Below are 20045 nucleotides of genomic sequence, written 5' to 3' on the forward strand. Positions count from 1 at the left end.
TTCAAAAATGGGTTCAAATATCTCCATAGCGTGTAATTTTCAGAATTTTCAACTGTGTACCAAAGGGAAAAATGGTAAATGTGCAGATGTCCGTTGCTAGAGCAAATACTCGGTAGGGCAAGGGGGATGGGGAGCAATATGCCCTAGCTAGGCAAAGACTGTTTAACTGTCTTCGCTGTAACGATTTCCATGGGTATTTTTTCTTCATGCAACAGTTGAACAATATAGGCAGCTGATGCCATCTTCAAATTGTAGGAAATCTCAACCATATTAATAATATTAACCTTTTCAAAAAAGCTCATGACACAATAACACGCATTTTAGCTAGCAGCTCTTAGAGAACAACGCACCACGCTTCGGCGAATCAGAATTCTAGTATGACGTGGAGACGCGTTGTATATTGTAGGTTAGTCTCACCAAAATGCTAGATGTTTTTTCAAAATGTGGAAAATTTCAGTTTTCCTACCTTCCTTTCGATTATTTAGACACCTTTTTGTCTAACTTACATAATACTAGATTTAGTTTTATTACGAACATCTCAAACACAGAAAATATAAGAGGCGTTTGGACTTTACGTGTCCGGTACAAATAGCGGTCGAGCAAGAAATAAATTAAAATGTCTCACCAGCCGCCTCTTAAGATTGGGAGTGAAGATCAAAAGGTTGAAAATTGGAAGTGGATATAAAACTAACCGACACAAATTGAAGAATAGCTCACCTAGTATCGGAAATGATTGTGCATCCAGCGAGAATGGAAACAATCGTATTATCGTGTCCAACTTTACCCGAGGAAGATAAAACACAGAATCGTACGTCGACGACGAGAATAAGAGACAACTTCTTATCAGGGTTCTTATATTCAGGGTTTGTATTCATCTTGCTTCTGATCACAGCTGCAAGCCATCACCATCATAATCACAACATCTCTAATAGTAACCAAATATGCATCGTTGTCTCACTGCGGTTTTTGACACAGCATCATGGCAAAAGCCATGCAGTGTCACGGTGGGGAGTGGCAATGAAGCTTCACCTTGGCGACTGACATTCTGACTAGTATTCACTACATTTCGCAGCACTGCTTTTGATGGCTAAAAACAAAATTCGGATTGCAACTGCAATGCATGGTTATTTTAAGGTTTTTGATTTTTACATTGATAAAAAAAATTGTAAACCTAAATTGTACAATACACAAGATTTTGTTTCGTATTTTTGATCGGTGACTTCAATTTACCACCAAAATCTTTGCAACATGTTTCAAATAATCCTGAATAAATAAAAAAAATCACAACATGATAGTTAATATCCGTCACATATTCTGGATGAGTGCAAAATTGAGAAAATATAAATCGTGTAAAACAGAACCCAGTGTATTCTTTCCGGCTCTGTATTGTGTTTTGACATGACTGAGCCTTTCAAACGAATGATTGAATAAAAACCCTGATTGATCCACCTACCGGTGTTTGTGACTTTCTCGTCACAGACGCGGACAGAACTAGCTCAGTACCGCCATCGGGGGTGACAATGGGTCTGGGGGTGAGAATGGGTCATCCTTCTCACTGGCAGCCTGGGGTCTTAGAGAAAAATCGTTCAAAAAGGTATCCTATATTTTAGTCTTATTGTCCTCAGATACATTCAATCCATTCTACTAGCATTCTAAGTAGTTAAAACAGTGACCCATTCTCACCCCCCATTTGACCAATTGTCACCCCCGACGACGGTACACATTGTTGATTAGTCCAGTCGCCCTCTGCGGCCATGAGCCATGGACGTTGAAAGGAGGTGGGCGGCACGACGCCATGTATTTGCAACATCTCAAAGTAAAGTAAATCTATGGTAATATTTAGTTTAAAACTCTTCTTTCTTGATCGTTTGAGACTTTTGATTGATACTTTTTGCTGATGTTGAGGTGTCGGTTGACAACCACCCAGACTTCTAATTTGCACAGCTTCAATGCTGCTGCCAGGGGTTTGAGGCGGTTGACATTAATTCGCCTCCACTTCTCCAAACAACCACATGTTGAATTTGATAAATTGCAATCCGGTTGAATTTATTACAAACTAATTAAACGTTTCAAGTTAGACTCACAGTCCCAGCTATCAATTTTGTATTAATATAGAAACTCTACTGATTTAAACTTTTCATATTTTCTCACGAACAGTGCCAAAGGTCTCCCAGACAGCATCGAAACGTACGGCCTTGTATCCGGCCTGTGGACATCGACCTTTGCCTTCGGGGCCTTTGTTGGACCCTCGGTCAGTGGTCTCCTGTTCGATGCCATCGGGTTTCGCGGTTCGACATTGTTCATCGTCGGATTGGAGCTGATCGTGGGCATCATTCTGCTGTTCTTCATCATGTGTGACAAGACTCCATCGCAGTACAAAGAAATCTCGTCGGTTGAGTCGCTTATCAAAAGCCAGGACAGCATATCGCATGACAGCGTCCTGGGCAGCCGCAGCAGCAGCTTGGATATCAGTTTTCGAGGGTACGTAAATTATTATTGGATATTCATTGAGCACTTCGTTTGGATGCGTCGTTCGTTGTGCGAGTACCTAGTGATTTGTCAGTCGTACAGAGCCTTATCATTGTAGCCACGGTTGTTTACAGTGAACGGACAGCCATTGATGCTGTCCGTTGGCGCAATAACACTGGTCCCATTGCAAATAAGGACAAGTTCAATTCAAGGCTAACAATACTAACTGATTTGATCCTGTTTTCTTGATGCTTTGTATTTCAGGCGAGGAAGTCAGCATTCACTTGCTATTGATTCGTGGCGCCCATCTGCAAACAGCCTGATTCTGACCAACAGCTACAACAGTAAGCAAGGTCACTGGGCACGATCGGTCACCGAGTAAGTTACTAAAGCCTGTTCCTCGTAGACAACTGTAAATAAAAACACATATTTTCAGGTTGGAATCCAACAATGTGGCTCAATATGGACCGCAGTATGGCAGTTTTGATGCTCGACCGGCCTATCAGGACACGATGTCATAACAAAAAACTCCATGTCAATAGCATTGGTCAATTTGACGACCAATGCATGGATAAACCTGCCATTCTTGTTCCCCTAACTAGGATGTAAATATAGTTAACGTTTCATAACTCATAGGATTTTCACTATTCACTATTTCCCATTGCGCTGAAACAACTGAGTCTCAATCGCAACCGATAGCAGTTATACTGAGTCAAAAGATTAAACATTTACCCACAAGACTTGTTCTAGCTTTATACTCTGTAATGCAAAAATACGTCAAACGTACTGGAAGATAGGATCGTGGTAACCAAAGAAACATTTGGCATTCACGTGAGCTTTCACGACTATCAGCCGAAGAAACGCGTCAGCTATTTGCGCATAGCTCAGATTTTTCCAAATACTGCTCAGTGTAGCAACAAAGCTAGGAAATTAGTTGACATTAATTTTAGCATTGTCGTTTTGCACTCTTTTGCAACTCCTCCTGAACATGTCTTTCGCGTAAAACATTTAACATTACTTACTGATTTGTTGCTATAGAAGTGAAAAAAGCGAATCTAATCTCGTTGAAACGCAAAGCATTTGCCATGACTGGAGGTTCGCGAGCATGCGGTGCGAGATGAACCATAAGAAAATGCGAAAAAAAAATCAAGAACCTTTATTAATGTGATGATAGCATTTACTCTCTACGAAGCAAACAAAAAAGCGTGAAGGCGATAAGCGCGATACTGTAGAAATGAAAACCAACAAAAAGCACAATAAATATAGGCTATTTATAATGAAACCAAACCAAGCATGTGAGTATTGTCTGACACTGGATGTGCATCTTTTTATTATCTCAAAAAGACCCTTTTGCTCGTTTAGCTTGATCTCATATGCCCATTCCAATCGTGATCGGTGATCCTTACACACTTCAAGGGCCTGTCTGTTGGCAGCATATCGTTAGTGTGGTGGGCAAAAATGGGTCAGGTTATATAAGGTAATATATCCCCAACAGAGGCCCATTATCGTCATACGCTGTTACGTCATTTCCGATTGTCAATATTTCATATCGACAACGTACTGAGGTGAGGTGAGTCGAAAATAAAATAAATATATGATTGATTACCAGCGCCGCATCGTATGATAGGCCGGGTTAGCCTCCTCCGAGGGCGCCATCCCTTGGGGTGCCTAAATCAAGAATTGCCCTGTAAGAAATAGAACAATTTTATTAGTTAATGATCATTCTAGAGCAAACAAAGAATACTTCTAGATTACCACCTCAATATGTTAAAAGTTTTTGTCTTAGTTCTAACCACTATTCCGCCTGTAACCGCATAGTTAACCCATCTTTGCTGATTTTCCTATTCATATGGGACAGTTCCCGATCAGGAATCCATAACAAAACTATAACTCAATTCTATCAATGGTTGTTATTTAAAACAACGTGTGTTATAATAAGATAATTCGATAAAAATGTGTCTTCGGCCAATTTTATTTCATATCAAAATTATAACAACATTAGTTATGTATATTTACACAAAATAATTGCCTACATTTTTTGATATTGGAAAAAAACGGAGGTAATCACCTCCAGTATAACTTGAATCAATGTTCGATGTTAATAGCTAGTACAAAGTTAATTGCCTACATTATGGATGGAAATCTGGCGTTGTAGCATACCACATTTTTATACGTGATGTAGGCAATTACCATGAAAGTAGATTTTTGTACCTCATAATCATATCAACGGTTGTTATAATGTTGAAATGAAGGTAACAACCTCTGATATAATTATGTTACGGCTAGAGGGAATTTTGATATAATTTTTGTTATTTTAACAACTAACCAGCCAATTTTATAACACATTTTGTTACATTATTTTTCTGAAATAAATAACTCCCCTTGTTATAATTTTGTTATGCATTCTTGATCGGGTTGTGCGATTACATGCAATATTTCGGCTCAAAAAGGTAAGTTGCATAAGAAAAAACTGAAGGGCTCGTATTCAAAAAGCTCTTTAAAAGTCATGAAGTTTGTGCAAATTTAAAATAAATTTGCTCGTTCCATTCAGAGAGTTCGATAAAAAAAATGATTATGGCCACATTTGACCCAGCGACATTTCCGATTCCAGCGAATTTAAAATGTGTGCAATGGGGAATATGGAGAATACGTTGAAAATTGCACTGGGGTCTATAAGGGTTTAAAAACTTTACAAGAGGGTATGTAATTCAAATTATGGCACCCATCTAATTGCTTTGCTAAGTAGAAGCTTTAAATCGAGGGGTCCAGGTAACTTCATAAATATTTTCTTGTTAAAATTGTTAACAAGACTTCAGATTGAAATACAGGAAAAACAATTGATAAACACTTATTGTTATTAAGTAGAGATCTAATGCAGATTCAAATTGATTGGCAATTCTGGTTTAGAGCTTTTATTGATCCAACAATGCAGAACAGTGTCTTCAAACCACTGACTCACTTGATCCAAAAAAGCCCGATAGATACTGATTTGCTTATTTTTTAACATATATCACGAGGGGTTTTATAAGTTATAGAGACAATATTCCCAATAATTTCCATCGTCACGTTTCCTGCTTTTCTCGTCCTACAAAGTTGTACCGAAAGGCTATAATTTCACTCCAAAAACTAGAGTTGTGCATTGATGCGGAAATCATCGGCGTTGGCGTTTGTTAGGATTGGCAGCATTTTGTGGCAGCGACGGCGTGAATCGGTGTGACTATGTTTTTTATTGAAAATGATTTCCGAGAATTTATTCACAATTTTTTAAAGGACTTCCTTCTTGGCATAATAGGGTAAATCACTACTTGGGCCTATGGACCCCATTCCCGGCTCACTGCACAGAAAGCTAATAATTTATACAGTTTAGTAGCCGTAGGTTTATGATTGATTATTTTAAAAAAGTCTCCTATTTATCTCGCACAACACTCAATATTTTTCAACCATTTATTTCACTCCTAATCCATCCAATTATCTATTATCTATATACATAAAAATGAATTTCTGTCTGTCTGTGCCTTATAGACTCGGAAACTACTGAACCGATCGACGTGAAAATTTGTATGTGGAGGTTTTTGGGGCCGGGGAAGGTTCTTAAGATGGTTCAAGACCCCTCCCCGCTTTGGAAAGGGGGGCTCCCATACAAATGAAACACCAATTTCTTCATAACTCGAGATCTAATCAGACAATAAATCAATTTTAGGCGAAACGAAGTTCGTCGGGTCTACTAGTAGAAAATAAAAATGTAGATTTCAAACTTTTGCTCTTCGTTGCAACACCACTGAGCCGGAGTGATTCTTTCCACTTTTACAAAACGGTATCATCAAATAAACACCTACCTGAAAATCGTCACAGCGCTCGATAAAACCATTGCTTCAGGCTGTTTATCACCACACAATAATGCTAAACTCACGCACTTCAATCTTTTGTAATTGTTCGTATCACTAGATTTTATATAAACATATTGGAATACATTTAAAAATGTATCCTCAAACCGAATAAATATTCACCTCGGCCCAAGAACTTCTAGCTGTACAGTGCTGCCAAAAGGCCATAAGTCTTATTTTAGTATGAAGATAATCCTTCATCGTTAATAGGAAAACTGTCTAATACGTTGACGCTATCATGTTATTTATAATTCTCTCGATTTCAAAAGGTGGAAAAGATATTGTTTTAAGTGTTTGGAAGAAATTTGGATGAGTAAATATATCTTCTCAACCAAATAAAAATGATTATGAATAATACCATCTGGCATCTTGTTGTCGTGGAACGTGCATATTTTTGTTTACGTCGCATTTTCTACCGTCCCGAGAGAGAGAATGAGAGTAAGATGATGAGAGATTGAGTAAAATATTGCGTATGCCGAGGAGATTTGGGGTATGCCGGATAAGCAATCGCCTATGACTGAAATGAGTGCTGCACCATGTTAATTTAAATCAAATAAAAGCTTTTTCAAGCGGTGTTTAGCAAGAATAGATATTTTTGAAGCAAAGGTGAACCCCATCGCAATATTACACGGCCCACAAAATTCAGAAAAGTTGCCCCTAGTCATAAATATCAATTAAATAATGCAATCGTGCGCATGTTAGGCCGGGAATGGGGTGAGAAACCCTACATAAATCATAATTTACATTCGAAATATCCTCGAAAAATTCTTCTGGAAATTCTTCGGAATTTCCTCAAGAAATTCTTCGGAATTTCTTCGGGTGAAATGCTTTGTAATTTCCTCAGAAAATTCTCAGGAATTTCCTCGGAAAACTCTTCGGAATTTCCTCGTGAAACTCTTCGGTATTTCCTCGAGAAATTCTTCGGAATTTCCTTAGGAAATTTCTTCAGAACTTCCTCGGGAAACTCTTCGAAATATCCTCGAGAATTTCTTTGGAATTTCCTCGGAAAATTCTTCGAAATTTCCTCGAGAAAATCTTTGGAATTTCCTTGGGAAATTCTTCAGAAATTCTTTGGGAAATTCTTCGTAATTTCCACGGGAAATTCTTCGGAATTTTCTCGGGAATTTCTTCGAAATTTTCTGGGGAAATTCTTTGGAATTTTCTAGGGAAATTCTTTGGAATTTCCTCATGAAATTCTTCGGATTTTCCTCGATAAATTCTTTGGAATTTCCTCGGGAAATTCTTTGAAATTTCCTCGGGAAATTCTTTGGAATTTCCTCGGGAAATTCTTTGGAATTTCCTCGGGAAATTCTTTGAAATTTCCTCGGGAAATTCTTTGGAATTTCCTCGGAAAATTCTTCGGAATTTCCTCGAAATTCTTCGAATTTCCTCAGGAAATTCTTCGAATTTCCTCAGGAAATTCTTCGGAATTTCCTCAGGAAATTCTTCGGAATTTCCTCGAAATTCTTCGAATTTCCTCGGGAAATTCTTCGAATTTCTTAGGAAATTCTTCAGAATTTCCTCGGGAAATTCTTCGGAATTTCCTCGGGAAATTCTTCGGAATTTCCTCGGGAAATTCTTCGGAATTTCCGCGGGAGATTCTTCTGAATTTCCTCGGGAAATCCTTCGGTATTTCCTCGGGAAATTCTTTGGAATTTCCTCGGGAAATTCTTTGGAATTTCCTCGGGAAATTCTTTGGAATTTCCTCGGGAAATTCTTTTGAATTTCCTCGGGAAATGTATTGGAATTTCCTCGGGAAATTCTTTGAAATTTCTTCGGGAAATTCTTTGGAATTTCCTCGGGAAATTCTTTGGAATTTCCTCGGGAAATTCTTTGGAATTTCCTTGGGAAATTCTTTGGAATTTCCTCGGAAATTCTTTGGAATTTCCTCGAAATGCTTTGAATTTCCTCAGGAAATTCTTTGAAATTTCCTCGAATTTTTGGAATTTCCTCGAAATTCTTTGAAATTTCCTCAGGAAAATTCTTCGGGATTTCCTCGGGAAATTCTTTGGAATTTCCTCGGGAAATTCTTTGGAATTTCCTCGGGAAATTCTTTGGAATTTCCTCGGGAAATTCTTTGGAATTTCCTCGAGAAATTCTTTGGAATCCTCGGGAAATTCTTTGGAATTTCCTCGGGAAATTCTTTGGAATTTCCTCGAGAAATTCTTTGGAATTTCCTCGGGAAATTCTTTGGAATTTCCTCGGGAAATTCTTTGGAATTTCCTCGTGAAACTCTTCGGTATTTCCTCGAGAAATTCTTCGGAATTTCCTTAGGAAATTTCTTCAGAACTTCCTCGGGAAACTCTTCGAAATATCCTCGAAAATTTCTTTGGAATTTCCTCGGAAAATTCTTCGGAATTTCTTCGAGAAATTCTTCGAAATTTCCTCGGAAAATTCTTCGGAATTTCTTCGAGAAATTCTTCGAAATTTCCTCGGGAAATTCTTCGTAATTTCCTCGAGAAAATCTTTGGAATTTCCTTGGGAAATTCTTTGGAATTTCCTCGGGAAATTCTTTGGAATTTCCTCAGGAAATTCTTTGGAATTTCCTCGGGAAATTCTTTGGAATTTCCTCGGGAAATTCTTTGGAATTTCCTCGGGAAATTCTTTGGAATTTCCTCGGGAAATTCTTTGGAATTTCCTTGGGAAATTATTTGGAATTTCCTCGGGAAATTCTTTGGAATTTCCTCGGGAAATTCTTTGGAATTTCCTCGGGAAATTCTTTGGAATTTCCTCGGGAAATTCTTTGGGAAATTCTTCGTAATTTCCACGGGAAATTCTTCGGAATTTTCTCGGGAATTTCTTCGGGATTTCCTCGGGAAATTCTTCGGGATTTCCTCGGGAAATTCTTCGGGATTTCCTCGGGAAATTCTTCGGAATTTCCACGGGAAATTCTTCGGAATTTCCTCGGGAAATTCTTCGGAATTTCCTCGGGAAATTCTTCGGAATTTCCTCGGGAAATTCTTCGGAATTTCCTCGGGAAATTCTTCGGAATTTCCTCGGGAAATTCTTCGGAATTTCTTCGGGAAATTCTTTGGAATTTCCTCAGGAAATTCTTCGAATTTCCTCAGGAAATTCTTCGAATTTCCTCGGAAATTCTTCGGAATTTCCTCGAAATTCTTCGGAATTTCCTCGGAAATTTGTACGGAATTTCCTCGAAATTCTTCGGAATTTCCTCGGGAAATTCTTCGAATTTCCTCGGAAAGTTCTTCGAATTTCCTCGAAATTCTTCGGAATTTCCTCGAAATTCTTCGGAATTTCCTCAGGAAATTCTTCGGAATTTCCTCAGGGAAATTCTTCGGAATTTCCTCGAAATTCTTCGGAATTTCCTCAGGAAATTCTTCGGAATTTCCTCGAAATTCTTCGGAATTTCCTCGGGAAATTCTTTGGAATTTCCTCGTGAAATTCTTCGGAATTTCCTCAGAAAGTTCTTGGGCATTTCCTCGGGAAATTCTTCGGAATTTCCTCGGGAAATTCTTCGGAATTTCCTCGGGAAATTCTTCGGAATTTCCTCGGGAAATTATTCGGAATTTCCTCGGGAAATTCTTCGGAATTTCCTCGGGAAATTCTTCGGGATTTCCTCGGGAAATTCTTCGGAATTTCCTCGGGAAATTCTTCGGAATTTCCTCGTGAAAGAACACCAAATAACGCACATTACTGAAACATTTTGAAATCATGTCATAATCATCTGAAATAATTGAGAAGTAAATGCATAAAAACAAAGAAGAAGAAGAAGAATAAAAAGAATGCATGTTGGTTTTTAATCTATTGAAAAAAAATTGAAATGCTATTTTGTTGTACCAGAAATTTGCATATATCCCGCAAGGCCTAAAAATATGTCTTTGAAATTTTTGTCTACATGTTCTTAGCGAAAAATAAATCATTTCCCAGATGTTTAAGTGAGTTACCAACGCATCACCGATTAGCAACGCACCAGTTTGCACTGGAAAAGATTAGTGCTACATAATGTAATCGTTAATAGCTCAATAACAACTATCACTTCCCTCATACGATAGAATAAACTAGAATGATTGCTAATAATAGCTGAACTATCTTAATGACACTGCTAAGCATGCATCTATGATTCTACATCGAGCATAACAACTTGAGACTGATAAGTTAGGCTAGACTCTGGCGTCCGCCATCTGGGCGCTGTCTATGCTTCAGTTCTTATTTTGCAGGATTAAGCTGAAGGTTTGAATAACATTGCGTCTTTTGAGTTTTAATGTCTCTCTGAGGGTTTTGAACATTTAACCTTATTTCATGTGAAACGCAATTCAATTGTTCCAGCATAGGATATTTATCTTGATAACATTTATTTGTTAATAATTTGAATAAGGGATCGTACACATATTACGTAAGCATTTTTTCTGGGTTTTATGACACCTCCTCCCCCCATGTAAGATTTTTTTCATACAAATGATTTTTTATTTATATGGTGCGTAAGAAAATGACGGAACCCCCCTCCCCCCATAAGTGCTTACGTAATATGTGTACGGCCCCTAACATGTTATTCAGTATGTGGTGAGACTATTGTATGAATAAGACAAAATTGTATTGGATCCAAATATTCAACACATGATTATAGTCATTACAGAAAAGAGTTATTAGCAACACGTTGCCAAACCTAATCATTCAGCACTCGTAGTATTTGTCTAACTTTGCAAACCACATTGAATAAAAGTACATTTTCGGAACTCGGTGCATGAAAAACATGACATATTTACTACCAAATGATGTGAAAAGGTGATTGAATACTAGCTTCAAAACTCAATGATCGTTCAAGTGAATTTTCATTACAAACACAGCACATACATTTCAATTCATCGAGCTGATTCAATTGGTAGATAACATTAAAAGCCTTCTATCAATAAATACCGTTTGGAGTGAATCTTTACATACTAAAACAACATTTTTGTCTTTTTCGAATAATAGAATTGTATGTACCGCTATTATTTCACTCCTAAAGCGAACTCTTTAAAAAAGGGTCGGGACCCATAGTGCTATATATGAACCAGAAATTTATTAGCCAACAATTCATATATTAATGCTTAACCGGTTTTCTCGCAATGAGTTACATTTGACAGTAAACAAAGCTAAGTTCTTTACTATTTAAATTAATTACTAGCTGACCATTACGTTCTAAATTTATAAAAATATGTTCATCTTCAAGACACGCCGTGAATGAAACGATTAGGATTGAACAATGCTCAAACAGTTATTTTTGTTTAACTTCGAGTGCCAGAATTAGACTACTGATAACTATGTCGTACTTGCCGGCAACCGATTTGGGTTAACTTAATCTAAGCGCTAAGCGCTTCAGCTGTAGTCATTTTATTATAGTCTGGCAAATACAAATCGCTTGATTTTTAACACACAGTTTCCAAAACAATCACTGCCATTACGGTAAAATGTTCAAGCTACCTCGTGACTCTTGTATTTTCCAAACAATCACAGATTTTGAAGCCAGTTACTACGAATGTGAGACTTTCTGCAAACTTCACATGTGGCTATCATATCAAAACTGAAAAGATATGTGTTATTCAATTGTTTTGTACCCGAATTGATTTCAAGGCTTTCCAGCATTTTCATCTACTATATCAGTGGTCCCCAGCATGCTCACTGTCAAGGGCCACATCGCAATTTTGAACTGTTGAAGCGGGCCGTAGTATATTTGCAATATATTTGTTTTTCATTTCTATTAAAAATTTTAAGCTTAGTACTAAGTGATGTTTTATCGCCATAGCTAACTATGAGTCGAAACTACTGCTTCTGCTCTTTAAGACTTGACAGGAGATAATTCGTTTGCATCACCTTCTTTTCGAATCAGTTGGCAGAAAGTATGCTGAGCTATTTTTTTTATTTATGATCTGCTCATTTAATTTTTTATTTTTCACAAATGTCTTCTTCTGAAGACTTTTGGGGCTTTTCAAAACGCGTGTTTTGCTATAAGAATATCGTCTGTATCTTTTTCCGTTGTCGAGTTATATCAATTTATTTTAAAAAAAACATGTTTTTAGTAAAATTGGTGAAACCTGTGATAAAAAATTAACAAATCCCCAATTTTTTGACATAATAAAGAATATTATTTTTTCTTTCAGATGCCGTGTAAATATATTTTTTTGGTTTGCCCTAACCGGATATATCAACTTATGAAAAAAATGTAATTTTGACAGAAAAACGATTATAACTTTTGATCGGAAAAAGATATTGAGCATATTTACCCATCAAAAGTTGCATTTTTTAGCTCTAAAAGTCACCTGAAGTCGACTTTTTCGAGAAATCTAAAACAAAAAAAGTAGATCAAAAATACTGTTTTTTGAGGTACACCCTAATCCAATTAGGTAAAATTGCTCTAAATCAGCCAACTTAAGAGCTACAGAAAAAGTTTTTTTAGCAAAATTGATTGGAATAAGCTACGCTACAACTTTGTAGAATATAACATGTCAATATTCCAAGAAATTAAAAAAAAATACTTTTTCTATATGATGGGCCACCTTATTTTTTGGTAGAACCATAATGATGGCCTTACTATTTCGAACAATTTTGTAGAACAACAGTTTTTTCTAAAAAATATAGTTTTGGCGTAAAATGCATCTTTCCGCGTAAATCTGTATCCTGGACCATAGTGCAATGGGCCACATGTAGTGCGTTCTCTGAAATTCTTCGCGGGCCGCAAGAAAAGGCTTGGAGGGCCGCATGCGGCCCGCGGGCCGCACTTTGGGGATCACTGTACTATATGATGAATTATGTTCCATTGGATCCAAAAAATGGTGCTCAAATTGATGTCTGGCATTATATCCGCCAGACTATAGTGGCTATAGATTCAAACATATTTGCTAAGAAGGCCTTGGCAAGGTTAAACAAAAGAGGTTGTAAGCCTCCACCAAACACACGTGATGCGAAGCGAACATAGCTGTCGCCCAGCGACAACGACAATTTGTCGCATTGGTAATGAAGCGTCAGTGAAACCTGGCATGTCACGTCTCGCGTCGCATGTGTTTGGGAAGTTCCACATCAACCCGCAAAAATAGATTGTCGCTGTCGTTACTGCTCGAAACTAGTGACGCTGGATCAATAACAACGAGATGCAATGTCAAAACTGGAACAGAAAGGGCCTGGATATATACAAAGGGCACAATACTAGTTACTAACTTGTGCTCGTTAGGAACGTTGACTGCAAACGCGCTGTTCCACTTACGGTATTGCACCTCCTGGTTATTCATCCAACATCATTACACGTTTGCTGTCAAACCCGATTAAACGAAAACAAGGACCACGAACACGTAAGACATGCCACTCCTTGAATGTAAGTATCGATATGCATCCTTTCTTAAATGATCAAACCTAATAAGCTCATTCAATTCACATACTATTCATGATTGCAACTAAATTTTGTATTTTTTATATCAATGAATTCAACTCAACGCACCTAACGTACTCAACGCACCTAACGTACCTATGTGTCTACTTTATACACAGAAAACATTCGCTAGGAGCATAGAATAAGTTAATATAAGCATTGGCGTAAATAAGGGGGGGCTAGGGGGGGGCTTAGCCCTCCCTAGAAAAAAATCATAAGGGTTGTGTACAAGACACGACCGCCCGACGTAAACTACGTAAAACAGTTTGGTGAAATGAAGAATCTAGTGCCAGTGCAAGAATACATATTTGCAGCAGCTCTCTACAATACGCGCTCGTTATTCTGCTACGAACGGCAACGTAATTCTGCTACGACGTCGTACTTTGAACAAATTCGTCTCGCCTCAATTTTCCTATGTTTAAAATGCTGTCCATGAGAAGAATCGATTAATTACCAATAATGCATATTTCGAATCACTAACGACCACACAACCCACGCCATAGGCTGGAATAACAAAACAAAATAAGAATCATCCATGCAAATACATATTTGTAGCATCTGCCTCCGACGCGCGCTCGTGATTCTGCTACGGACGCCAGGCAACTTTATGCCGTCTCCAAGCGGTTAATTTGCACTTTGAAAAAAGTTCGCCTCGCCTCAATCTTCCTTTGTATAGAATGGAGGCCCCGAAAAAAACGATTTTCCAATATCTCATGTGTATATGGAATAAAATTTGCTCAGCAACTCCGCCGATGCTTAGAGATTTCGTAAAATCTCGATTAATCGATTAGTAACTAATCTATTACTCTCGATTCTTGACGATTATTAAATCGATTCATCGTTGAGTAGTAATCGAATCAAAATTAATCGATTATCATAACGATGCATCGATTAATTGAAGTAATCGAAATCGAATAGTTGTCGTAAAATCCCGATTGATTACTCTCGATTCTCGTCGATTATTGGGAAGTAATCGATTAATCAAAGGAATCGATTAATTTTCGGCATCTCTACCGATGCTGGGACCGCTCTCGGCGATATTTCAAATGCAACGCCACGCGCGCGGGGAAAGCAGTTTTCTTATCTATATACATAAAAATGAATTTCTGTCTGTCTGTGCCTTATAGACTCGGAAACTACTGAACCGATCGACGTGAAAATTTGTATGTAGAGGTTTTTGGGGCCGGGGAAGGTTCTTAAGATGGTTCGAGACCCCTCCCCGCTTTGGAAAGGGGGGGTCCCATACAAATGAAACACTAATTTCTTCATAACTCGAGATCTAATCAGAAAATAAATCAATTTTAGGCGAAACGAAGTTCGTCGGGTCTGCTAGTAATCAATAAAGATGGCCCATTAGTCCCGCCTCTTTGTTGTCCGGTATGACTGCAAATATTGTGTACCCGTCTCACACTTACTAAAGGGGCGTGGCTACAGATTTAACTTTATTGATTACAAGAAAGCAGCTCTTCCGCGCGCGCGAGCCATTTCGTTCGAGATGTCGCGAAAAGCAGATCGTAGTCCCACCATCGGCTTCGGCGGAGCTGCTACCGGAAATCATTCTCATCGATGGTGTGGTTCATGTGGTCGTTCGCGCTCAGATTAAATTTTCTTGTCTGAAGTACTAATGATTGGCAACCATCAGAGAAAGTAGCTCTTAAGTCACAACTTGAGGCGAGATGAATTTTGTTCAAAGTAAAACTTAATTGCTTGGTGATGGCAGATTGTTTTCCATCGGTAGCAGAATCAAAAGACGCTGCCGATAATTATTCGCGTGGATAGCAGTAACAGTCAAGTGAAATTTCCCATCAAGATTATAATTCTAGTAGGTAGCCTGCTACTTGTTTAAGGTTTTATTTCCATCCATGCGAATACATATTTGCAGCTTCTCCTTCTGACGCGCGCTCGGACCGGCAGTAATGCTATGATTCCGCTACCGATACCAAACAATTATGCTTTGTTCTATGAAAAAAGTTCGTTTTATATCAACTTTCTCAATCACTTATCAATCACTGAATCATTGTTTAAAATTAAATCCACAGCAAGAAGAGTAGTTAAGTGCTAGACAAACATCATATAATTGAGCTCAGAATCACGCTAGAATATTTCACTGAAAAATTTTCTAGTTTCTAGCGGTTGCACTATAGACAAATTATTTCAACTTAACCTTCCTCCCAATCATAATGGTGGTTCTGAAAAGATCCGATTCATTCCCGGTGATGTGCCGCACCAACAGCAACTACTGGACTGCGCGACAGCCATCTGATGATTCGGCCCTACGCACGCCGTTAATTGCCAGATCCAAAAATGCTGCTTGTAACACGGATGTAAAGATGTACTGCTGTTGCCACGACCGCCACAACTATCGAACAAAAATTTTCATCCGCACCACCACAGCCGTTGTCCCTAGGACCGCTTCTGGACGCCTTGGTCCGTTTTCCATGAAATGCAGAATGAAAATGACGCGCGCACGCGAAACACGGGGCTTTTTATACACAGGAAAAACGAAGCTATGGATCAAAAGGCCGGTACCTTACTGCAATCTGATGTCCGTGTTGGGGATTTATGAACGGGATTGATTGTTTCTGAATTTTTCACCCGATTTGGAAAGAAATAGCATTTTCAATAGTTTGCCGTTGATAATGAATAGTTTTAATACAATTAGCAAATTGGTGGAAAGTTTCCGAATCTATTAATAACAAAATCTCGAAAATCTGTCGAAAGGTAAAGTCGCCATTACCGTTTGAAATCTTACATGATTTCGTGACGGTCCCCAATTTGGAAATTTTCATTTTGCACCCTGTATCCGAGGCTTCCTTTTAGACGTAGTTAACGTCAAAATGCGCGAACAAAAAACACGTCCGTACGTGCTGCTGTCTCGAACTGGAATGGGCCACGCGCGCGCGGGAGAGCAGTTTTCTTATAATCAATAAAGATGGCTCATTAGTCCCGCCTATTTGTTTTCCGGTATGACTGCAAATATTGTGTAACCGTCACACACTCACCAAAAAGGCGTGGCTACAGGTTCAACTTTATTGATTACAAGAAAGCAGCTCTTCCGCGCGCGCGAGCCATTTCGTTCGAGATGTTGCGAAGAGCAGACCGTGGCACCACCTTCGGCATCGGCGAAGCTGCTACCGGAAATTTTAGTCCCGGCGATGGTGTGGGTCGCGCGGTCGTCGTCATTAACATTAGCAGTGCTCAGATTAAATTTTCTTCTATGAAGTAGGGGGAATGACGGCTTTGGCAGGTTTTGTTCTATTGTCAGGGGGTTTTTGCTGGCCAAATTTTATGAAATTTGGCTACAATATTCTTTGATATGCAGAGAATGTTCAGGCCAAATTTAAGCATAATTAGTTACAGAAAACCCCCTTACAATAATAGAACAAAACCTGCCAAATCCGTAATTTCCCTACTAACGATTGGCTACCATCAATGAAAGTAGCTCTTAAGTCTCAACTTGAGGCGAGATGAATTTTGATCAAAGTAAAACTTAATTGCTTGGTGATGTCAGATTGTTTTCCGTCGGTTGTTGAATCACGAGATCACGATTCAGAGAAAGACATTATTTTAGTAGATAGCCATCCATGCGAATACATTTTTGCAGCTTCTCCGTTTGACGTGCGCTCGTGATTCTACATACATACAGAAAACATACGATGATTAAACTCATGCATGAGTTTTTAGGTGCTGAAATGCCACGCGCGCGCGGGAGAGAGGTTTTCTTATAATCAATAAAGATGGCTCATTAGTCCCGCCTATTTGTTGTCCGGTATGACTGCAAATATTGTGTAACCGTCACACACCCCCCAAAGGGGCGTGGCTACAGGTTCAACTTTATTGATTACAAGAAAGCAGCTCTTCCGCGCGCGCGAGCCATTTCGTTCGAGATGTCGCGGTGAGCAGACGAGCAGACCGTGGTACCACCTTCGGCATCGGCGGAGCTCCTACCGGAAATTTTATTCCCGGCGATGGTGTGGGTCGCGCGGTCGTCGTCATCAACATTAGCAGCGTTCAGATTAAATTTTCTTGTCCGAAAAAGGGGGAATGACGGTTTTGGCAGGTTTCGTTCTATTATTGTTCGGGGGGTTTTTGTTGACCAAATTTTATGAAATTTGGCCACAATATTCTTTGATGTGCTATGATATGATATGATATTTGAAATGAGGTACTAACGATCGGCTACCATCAATGAAAGTGGGGGGGGGGGTTTGGGCGAAGTGTGACGACCCATACATAATTTTTAGATGCTTCATACAAAAAGTGTGACATAAGGGGGAGAGGGGGTTGAAAATGCCCAATTTTTGCGTTACGTAATTAAAATATCTTCCGTTAAGGTGACTCGGGGAGGCACTACACACCGTGTTATTTTTCCTATCTTTTGTCTATTTCTAACATTGTCACCTCATAATTTTGGAGTGGCGTATTTCGGTTTTCAGTTGTTTGATGTAACTGTAAATGTATCAGCATGTAGATTGCGAGTAAGCACGCGCCAGTGATACTTTTTCAAAATCATTTTTGTTGTAGAAAAAAAATTAAGCATTAATGATAATGAATAGTATCAATAGAATTGGCAAATTGCTGAAGGGTTTCCGAATCGATTGATAAGCAAATGTCGAAAATAAGATAAAGACGCTATTAGCGTTTGAAATCTATCCTAATTTTTGTGACAGTCTCGAATTTGGAAATTTCCGTTTTAAGCCCTGTATCTGAGTCTTCCCCTTAGACGTAGTTTACGTCAAAAATCTGTAGCAAGCATCAATACTGACGCCATACAATTTTCTTCAGTAATAATGCGATTCAATTGTTTGCATGGTCTTCTTCCGATACTTGCTTGGGATTCAACTACCGACGTTAGCGTTGCGCTTTGAATAAAGTTCATCTCGGAACCGATTTCTTTTTCAATCATCAACAGGAAAAATAAAAAATTAGAGTCTCGCGGGAAATTTCATGTTGTACCGACAACATCCAAATCATTGCAAACGCCACATTAGTGAATAAATTGCTGTAGCAATCTTCCGATGACAGCCTATGCTCGGACCGGCACTAATGCTATGATTCCGCTAACGATGCCAAACAAATTATGCTTTGTTCTATGAAGAAAGTTCGTCTAATATCAACATTCTCAATCACTAAAATCATATAACTCCGAATTACGCTAGAAAATTTCACCGAAGAATTGCACTTGCACTTTGGGAAAATTATTTCAACTTAACCTTCCTCCCAAATATAATGATGGTCCTGAAAAGAACCGATTAATTGCCACTTATGTGCCTTATTAACAGCAGCCACTGGGCTGCGCGACCGCCATCCGATGATTCGACTCAACGAACGCCGTCGATTGCCAGATCCGCCGAAGATGGGACACGGATGAAAATGATGTGCTGCTGCTTCCACGACCGCCACCCCCACCCCCCGAAAACCTTTCATCCGCTGAGACAGCCGTTGTCACTGGGACCGCTTCTGGACACCCTGGTCCGTTCTCCGTGACATCCAGAATGAAAATGACGCGCACGCGAAACACGGGGCTTTCTATACACAGGAAAACGAAGCAGTGTATCAAAAGGCCCGTACCGTACTGTAATCTGATGTCCGTGTTGGAGATTTATGAACGGAATTGAATTTTTCACCCAGTTTGGAAAGAAACAACATTTTCAATAATTTAACGTTGATAATCAATAGTATCAATATAATTGGCAAATTGCTGGAGAGTTTCTGAATCGATTGATAAGCAAATGTCGAAAATCCATCGAAAGATAAAGACGCTACTAGCGTTTGAAATCTATCCTAATTTCGTGACGGTCTCGAATTTGGAAATTTCGGTTTTACACCCTGTATCTGAGTCTTCCCCTTAGACGTAGTTTACGTCAAAAAATTAGCCCCCCCTAGGATTTGAAAAGTTAGTTAGCAGTGATATCAGTTTTCAACATATAGCATAATGAATTACCGAAAAAGTTTGAAGACTAAAGATTTATCTCTCATATTCACTCTATCATACTTGAAATGAGTGGAAGAAAAATTAGCTTGTTTCTGAATTCTGAGAAAGATTCCCATCAGCATCCGAGATGGATTCTCATCAGAATCCGAGAAGAATTATCACTTCAATCTTTAAAGAATTCTTTTCGGATTCATTGAAGTATTCCAAACGTAATCCAGAAGAATTCCCACTGGATTCTTTCCAGTATTGTTAAGCAATACCCTTGGGAATCTGTGAAAATACCTTTTAAAATCAATGGAAGATTTGCTTTAGAATCTCTCGTTGATTTGCTCCGGAATATCTCCAGATTCTTTTTAAGATTGGTTTAGGAATTGCTTGACAAATCAGAATTCTTCGG

The 20045-nt window shown here is 38.7% G+C and overlaps 1 protein-coding gene across 1 annotated transcript in view; it reads left to right on the forward strand.

Moving 5' to 3' along the window:
• LOC134227376 (MFS-type transporter SLC18B1-like) overlaps positions 1-3756 on the forward strand; it is a 39880-nt gene extending 36124 nt beyond the window's left edge. Inside the window, exons 6-8 of the mRNA XM_062708794.1 lie at positions 2158-2481; positions 2734-2847; positions 2906-3756. Of these exons, the coding sequence (XP_062564778.1) occupies positions 2158-2481; positions 2734-2847; positions 2906-2990 (523 nt within the window). The 3' untranslated portion in view covers positions 2991-3756. The remainder of the gene's footprint in view (positions 1-2157; positions 2482-2733; positions 2848-2905) is intronic.
• The last annotated feature ends 16289 nt before the right edge of the window (positions 3757-20045 follow it).

Source organism: Armigeres subalbatus, chromosome 3, assembly GCF_024139115.2.
Source record: "Armigeres subalbatus isolate Guangzhou_Male chromosome 3, GZ_Asu_2, whole genome shotgun sequence".
Taxonomy (NCBI): Eukaryota; Metazoa; Arthropoda; class Insecta; order Diptera; family Culicidae; genus Armigeres; species Armigeres subalbatus.